General features: G+C 31.9%; 1 protein-coding gene across 1 annotated transcript; it reads left to right on the plus strand.

The window, feature by feature from the left end:
* Nucleotides 1–2,276: 2,276 nt before the first annotated feature.
* Nucleotides 2,277–5,562, plus strand: LOC139864575 (uncharacterized). Its single transcript, XM_071853157.1, has 2 exons — nucleotides 2,277–2,399; nucleotides 5,125–5,562. The coding sequence occupies exons 1-2, from the start codon at nucleotides 2,277–2,279 to the stop codon at nucleotides 5,560–5,562; spliced, it is 561 nt and encodes a 186-aa protein (XP_071709258.1).
* Nucleotides 5,563–6,130: the final 568 nt, after the last annotated feature.

Genomic DNA, 6,130 nt, shown 5'->3' on the forward strand with positions numbered 1-6,130 from the left:
GGAAGAACGACTTCCCTTTTACTTTAGGGTAGAAGAATCAATGTTTACATCTAACCTCACGCATACTCAATATTGTTGGAATTAAGTATTGTTGTTGTTGGTAGTGTAATTATAATTTTAATATTCAAATGGAGAATCAAACATTTTCAATGAGGTTTTTCATATATTACAATAACATTAGAGATATTTTTGTCATACCCCGTCCAAATTTTCCTGAACGAATACAATAACATCTGGTACCATTGCGATGAACGGACCTCTATATGCCATGAACGACTCCATATAATATGAGCAAATGCACAGCGGAAGATTTCTTTCATACCTGATAATAAACATGCTTTAAAGTGTCAACCAAAAGGTTGGTGAGTTCATAAGTTTATCATAAAACAATAAAAATTCTGTAATTTTGATAGACCACAAGATTTAACTGCTGCATGGTACAAATGGGCCCGAATCCTATACCCACCTGTAATGTACATGCGATATCTTTTAAATACAGTACACCTTTCTCGTGTACGAAATCATCTTTCATAAATCTTAGTATCCATACACATATCTTGTGCACAAAAATAAAATACACATAACCTGTGTATAAAATTATTCTCTCGATACATAACATTCACTTTTCATTGCTTTCATAACTTGGCTTGGTAACCGACCTTAACATATAATGCGCATAATAATATCCCCAAAACAGAACATCTCGTCTGTATAATAATCATATAAACTTCGAAGTACTAAACATCACACCCACTAGCCCTCCCGTCTAGTGAACATTCTGGGTGGGGGTGTTAAACCCGGTAGCTACCTTTAGGATTCGCGTGAATTAGGGCCATACTCGATTCTAATTCTTAGGTTACCAAGCAATAATAATCAGGGGAAAATATTCATAACAAATTAGTGGCAATTATAACGTCCAACAAATTCAATAATAATCCACAGAACTTCTGTCTGCATTAATAATTCATTCGATGAATGTTTTGCTTGTGTCTATCTCGTCAAACATTTGTAAAAGCATTTCATGTATTCGTAATTCAAAATATATTTCAAAAGCATTTAATAAAGCAGTTATAAAAACAGCGCATGTATTTCCAGTCCTAAAAATGTAAAGAGTAAAAGGGAATCAAATGAACTCACATTACGGTATTTGGTAGTAAAAATATGCATACGACGGGACTGAACAATGCAATGTTGGCCTCGGATTCACGAACCTATATTCAATATGTATATTAATATATGTAATGGAAATCTCATAATCTCATTTATTAATTATATAATATTTATGTGTTTGTAGCTATATGAATTTCATACTAATTTTTATTTTATACATATACTTTGTTTATATGTATTATAACTTAAATTATATGTTATATATCTACTTTGTATATATATATACATTGGAAATAATTAATATTTATTCATTTAGTTATATTAATATATCTATATATAATTATATGTTTTAGTGTCATATATATAAAAATATAAATTTGTTATATGTAATATTGTTCATGATAATAATACTAACCTAAATCAAATTTTAATAAATATAATAACTTTATATAAAAAATGATAATTTTTGACAAGGAGATAGTTTTAATAAAAATAGTGGTAATAATCATATTTATAAATATAATGATAATATTTATAATAATACTTATGTTAATAATAATAATAATAATAATAATAATAATAATAATAATAATAAAAAAGACTACCTTAGTGTACTAAGCTTTAAAAACATAAAAGCCCTTGCCAAGGCTCGAACCCGCGACCTCTCATTTAAACATAACACTCCTAAACCATCCATCCACCTTTGCTTTTCTACTATAATTCGTATTTTAATTCAGTTAAACTATCTTTCTGTGTTCCTTTAATACTCGATCACCATATTAATTTCAATTGGGTTTCGGCCCAACCACAATAAACATAACAGCCCAAAAAAAATAGCTCAGCAGAATAAAATTTTCGGTCCATAACTGGAAGCCCAACTCGCAAGTTAATCAAGCCCAGTATACCAACTGTTCGATGGCCCAACGTAAACAGAAAATAATCACTCCGTAACATTCAGTTTATGAACATTCAGTTTATGAGGGGTTTTTCATCCCCCAATTGCTATTTCTTTATTGTACTCCCTGCTCTACTCATAAAATATGCAAAAGTATCAATCCACCTTTTATCACTACCATCATCTTCAACATCGGATCTCATCATCATTTCGTCATTATCACAGGTCATCATCATCACTCTTCTTCTTCACTGAACAGAAACAGAAGTGAATGGCTGCAGCAAGTTTCGTGGGTCTTCAGGCTGTTTTCGAAATGGGTTGTGGAAATGGGTGTAATCGAGTAACAGAAAACAATTATTGCAGCAGCAACGATCAAGAGCAGCAGTTTTTGCAGGTGTGTGATGGTTGTACTTAACTTGTAACAGGAACATAAAAAGGTGGCGGTTGTAGTTGAAAGCAAAACAGAAAAATAAATGGTGTTCGAGCAAGAAACAGAAAAATAAAACGCAGGTAGTTATGGTGTTCTTAAGTGGCGACAGGAGCAAATAGGCAGAAGATAGGAGTAGTAGTAAATACATTAATGGTCTCGGTCGAATGGTAGATCAAATAAGAAAGGGAGGTGATGGTTATGAAGGAAGCCGATGGGTGGTGTCGTGATTGTTGAAACATAAATGGAAACAAAAAAAACAAAAAAAAGTGGGGGTTTACGGGTATGGTGAGGGTGAAGGTGGTGGAAGGCGACGGTTGATGGTGGTTATAGGTGACAGAGAAGAGGTGGCGAATCATGGTGATGGTGGGAGATCGAGTAGCATGAAGTAATATCGGAGGTGGTGATGTATGGTGGTTCGATGATTTGTGGTTTCAACGAAGAAGAAGAAGGTGGTGTTAGGTGATGGTTGAGTGGGCTATAATGGTTGCCTAAAACAGAACGAATAGTGGTAGTAGTGGCGATGGTTTTCTTCTTTCTGTAAGTGTAAGTGTGTTCATGTAGTATGGATATATATATATATATATAGATATACATTAAAATATAATATAATATATAATATAATAATTATAAATTAATAATCTTAATCAATTATGTGAAAGGAACTTTAAGACACAGTAATATTATGATTGCTATTTCAAATTCACAGGTGTAATATATATTATTATAATATAATAATATCATTGACTTAATTAACGCATCTATGTCGACATCCTAATTTTACATTTTACATATAGTTGATAGTAGGAAACAAAAACAGATACTTTAAATTATTAATAATAATATAATAATTATAATATAATTTAAAAATTAAAACGTGCGATTAAGTTAGCCGTCGTTTACTATTTCATTCACGGACTGAAATTCGTACCCCGTTGATAATCATTGGCGGCTAAAAGTATTCAGAAAAATCCCAAATTTTTAAATTAAATATCTTTATTTATTTCAGTCATTATGGTATCGAATTCGATCATAAATTATTAAACAAGCATTCACTCACAGTCCACGACCGATCCTGGGTAAAATATAAAAAGTGTTGAAATTTATTAATTAGCTTCTAAACTTATTTTTAATAAGCTAAAATTTATATAACTCATTTTCGAATCACCGTTTATTTTAAAATCATATAAGTTCGAATTTAACTTACTTAATATCAATCGGAACATCAAACAAGTATTACAATTATTTAATATTTATTTTTAATGTACTTGTATTTATATATAGATATGTTTTTAAATGATAATTATTATAATATCATATTTCATAACAACAACATTTAATACTTCAAATTATATTTCGAATTTTTATTTATATATCCATACACACATATCTATTTACAATTAATGGTTCGTGAATCGTCGAGAGCAGTCGAAGGTCAATTGAATATATGAAACAGTTCAAACCTTTTGAGACTCAACCTTACAGACTTTGCTTACCGTGTCAAAAAATATTAAATCGTATCGAGAGTTTGGTTTAAAATTAGTCGAAATTTTCCGGGTTACTACAATTTTCTTCATCACTTCACTAAGATGTTACTGACATGTGTATTCTCATATTTGTAACTCTTGATCAGAATCAACATTTATAAACGTACATTTTCTTTTTGTGCATTTTTTTTATTGGTAAACCTATTTCGAATTCTACAGTTCCAATTATTTAACGAGTTGAAAAAGTTTCTGTCTATTATGTCCATTATTATTCAGCGTGCCATTATGTTTCGTTCCAACAGCTTCTAACTTTGTTAAAGCACTTCAATGACTCTACCAATCACCCCAACATCCCTTCTATCCAAATTGCAGCTCACTAAAACACGAACCACTAAAACACGAACCGTAACCTTCTTCGTGCAACGCACGGGCAATGCACCTAGTTTATTGAAAAGTTGTATTGTACAATTTACTTCGTATTAATGTAGATATGTGATATGTGATAGAATTTATTAAAATTTGTGATAGAAAATATATAGCACCACTCTTTGTGAATGTCGTTGGCAAGATTCGAGTCAAACATGACGTGAACAAAAAAAGAACTACTAGTAGTATTTTGGAAAACACGTCGACAAAGATTCTTATGATGATTGATTGATTACAAGAAAAAATATACTCCGTATATTTGTCTACTTTTTATATTCTTAATTTCTTTTGGCCAGTAGTACATTTTTATTACGATTAAAAAAAGACTTATCTACACCATGTGCTATGCAAGAGGCACATTAAGAACGATTAATAGCTTAAAAATGACCCATATGTTTCATACATGATACATCATCATAGTTCTGTAAATTTATACTCCGTAGTCTACAATTCTGCTACCAGATAATTGTAGATTAAAAATTTAGTCAATACATTTTTGGGCCGAGGAAACAAAGTGATCAATTTTCGGCGCTCAAATTTTCAAGAGGTCTAAATATTTTATGCCTTTAATATTAATATTAATCTATGTAATTTTAGCTTACAAAACTGATTCGTGGTCTTGGATTTTAGCTTCTAATGGTAGATTCGGTGTTAAGAAATTGTCATCATTAATCGAGGAGCATCGTTTTGCTGAGGCTTTTAACAACGGTGTGGAAACCATTCGCAACTCTCTTATTCCTAAAAAAGTAGAAGTTTTTGCGTGACGAGCGTTAAAAAAGAGGCTCCCTGTAAGAACAAAACTTGATAAGAGAGGAATTGATCTACACAGTGTTCGTTGTCCTTTATGCGATGATGATATTGAATCGAGTGAACATACGCTTATCTTTTGTCGCCGGGCTCAAGAAATTTGGTCGAGGGTTTATAAATGGTGGAACTTGGGCAATTTTTCTTCATTCTCCATTAGCGAGCTACTCCGTGACAACAATATGCAGATTGGTTCATCCGTGAGTTCGAAAATATGGCAAGCAGTGGTTTGGTTCACTTCATATCTGATTTGGAAGAATCATAACAACAAGGTGTTTCGTGATAAGTGTTGGAGTGCTCCGGTTGCGTTAAACGAGATTCAAATTCTCACCTTCGATTGGATTTCTAGAAGAGTCAAAGGTTACAAGATAGATTGGAATGTATGGCTATCCAACCCTGATTCTTATCTGTAATTGTTTTTTCGCAGGCATGTTGCGATCTCGGCACCATGTTCTGCTGTTTTGTTTCTTGTAATTGTATTCGTAGTGGTGTAGATTGGATTGTTTTCATGTTGAGTGGGGCTTGGCTTTGGTCCGTCCCCTTCTTGTTCTCTTTCTATGTTAATTTAATTCTTGCTTTTCGGAAAAAAAAAAATTGCCTTTTTTTCCGAGTATTAATCTATGTAATTTTAGCCCCTTTTTTTTCCTTTTCAAGCCTAGTTTTTCAAGAGTCAAACCCACACATATTTTCCGTAATGTAATGACCGATCAGTTACCATTTCAAATTTCCAATTTTTAAAGTCGATAAAAAAGCAAGGATTCGTTCAATAATAGCCACGCCTGAATTATCGACTTTGATATTCAAGGTATGTTTGGCAAAACTAACTGCCTAGCTAGTACTCTGGTAGCTGGTAGCTAAAAGCTGAAAATGTTTGAATTGATTCATATATGATATGTCGATTAGATAATTAGACGATTACTAATTTACCACTCCATAAGTCTATAAACATGTAGTGTGTATGATAATACTTAAACGTACAAG

This window comes from Rutidosis leptorrhynchoides, chromosome 8 (assembly GCF_046630445.1).
Source record: "Rutidosis leptorrhynchoides isolate AG116_Rl617_1_P2 chromosome 8, CSIRO_AGI_Rlap_v1, whole genome shotgun sequence".
In the NCBI taxonomy this organism is placed as follows: Eukaryota; Viridiplantae; Streptophyta; class Magnoliopsida; order Asterales; family Asteraceae; genus Rutidosis; species Rutidosis leptorrhynchoides.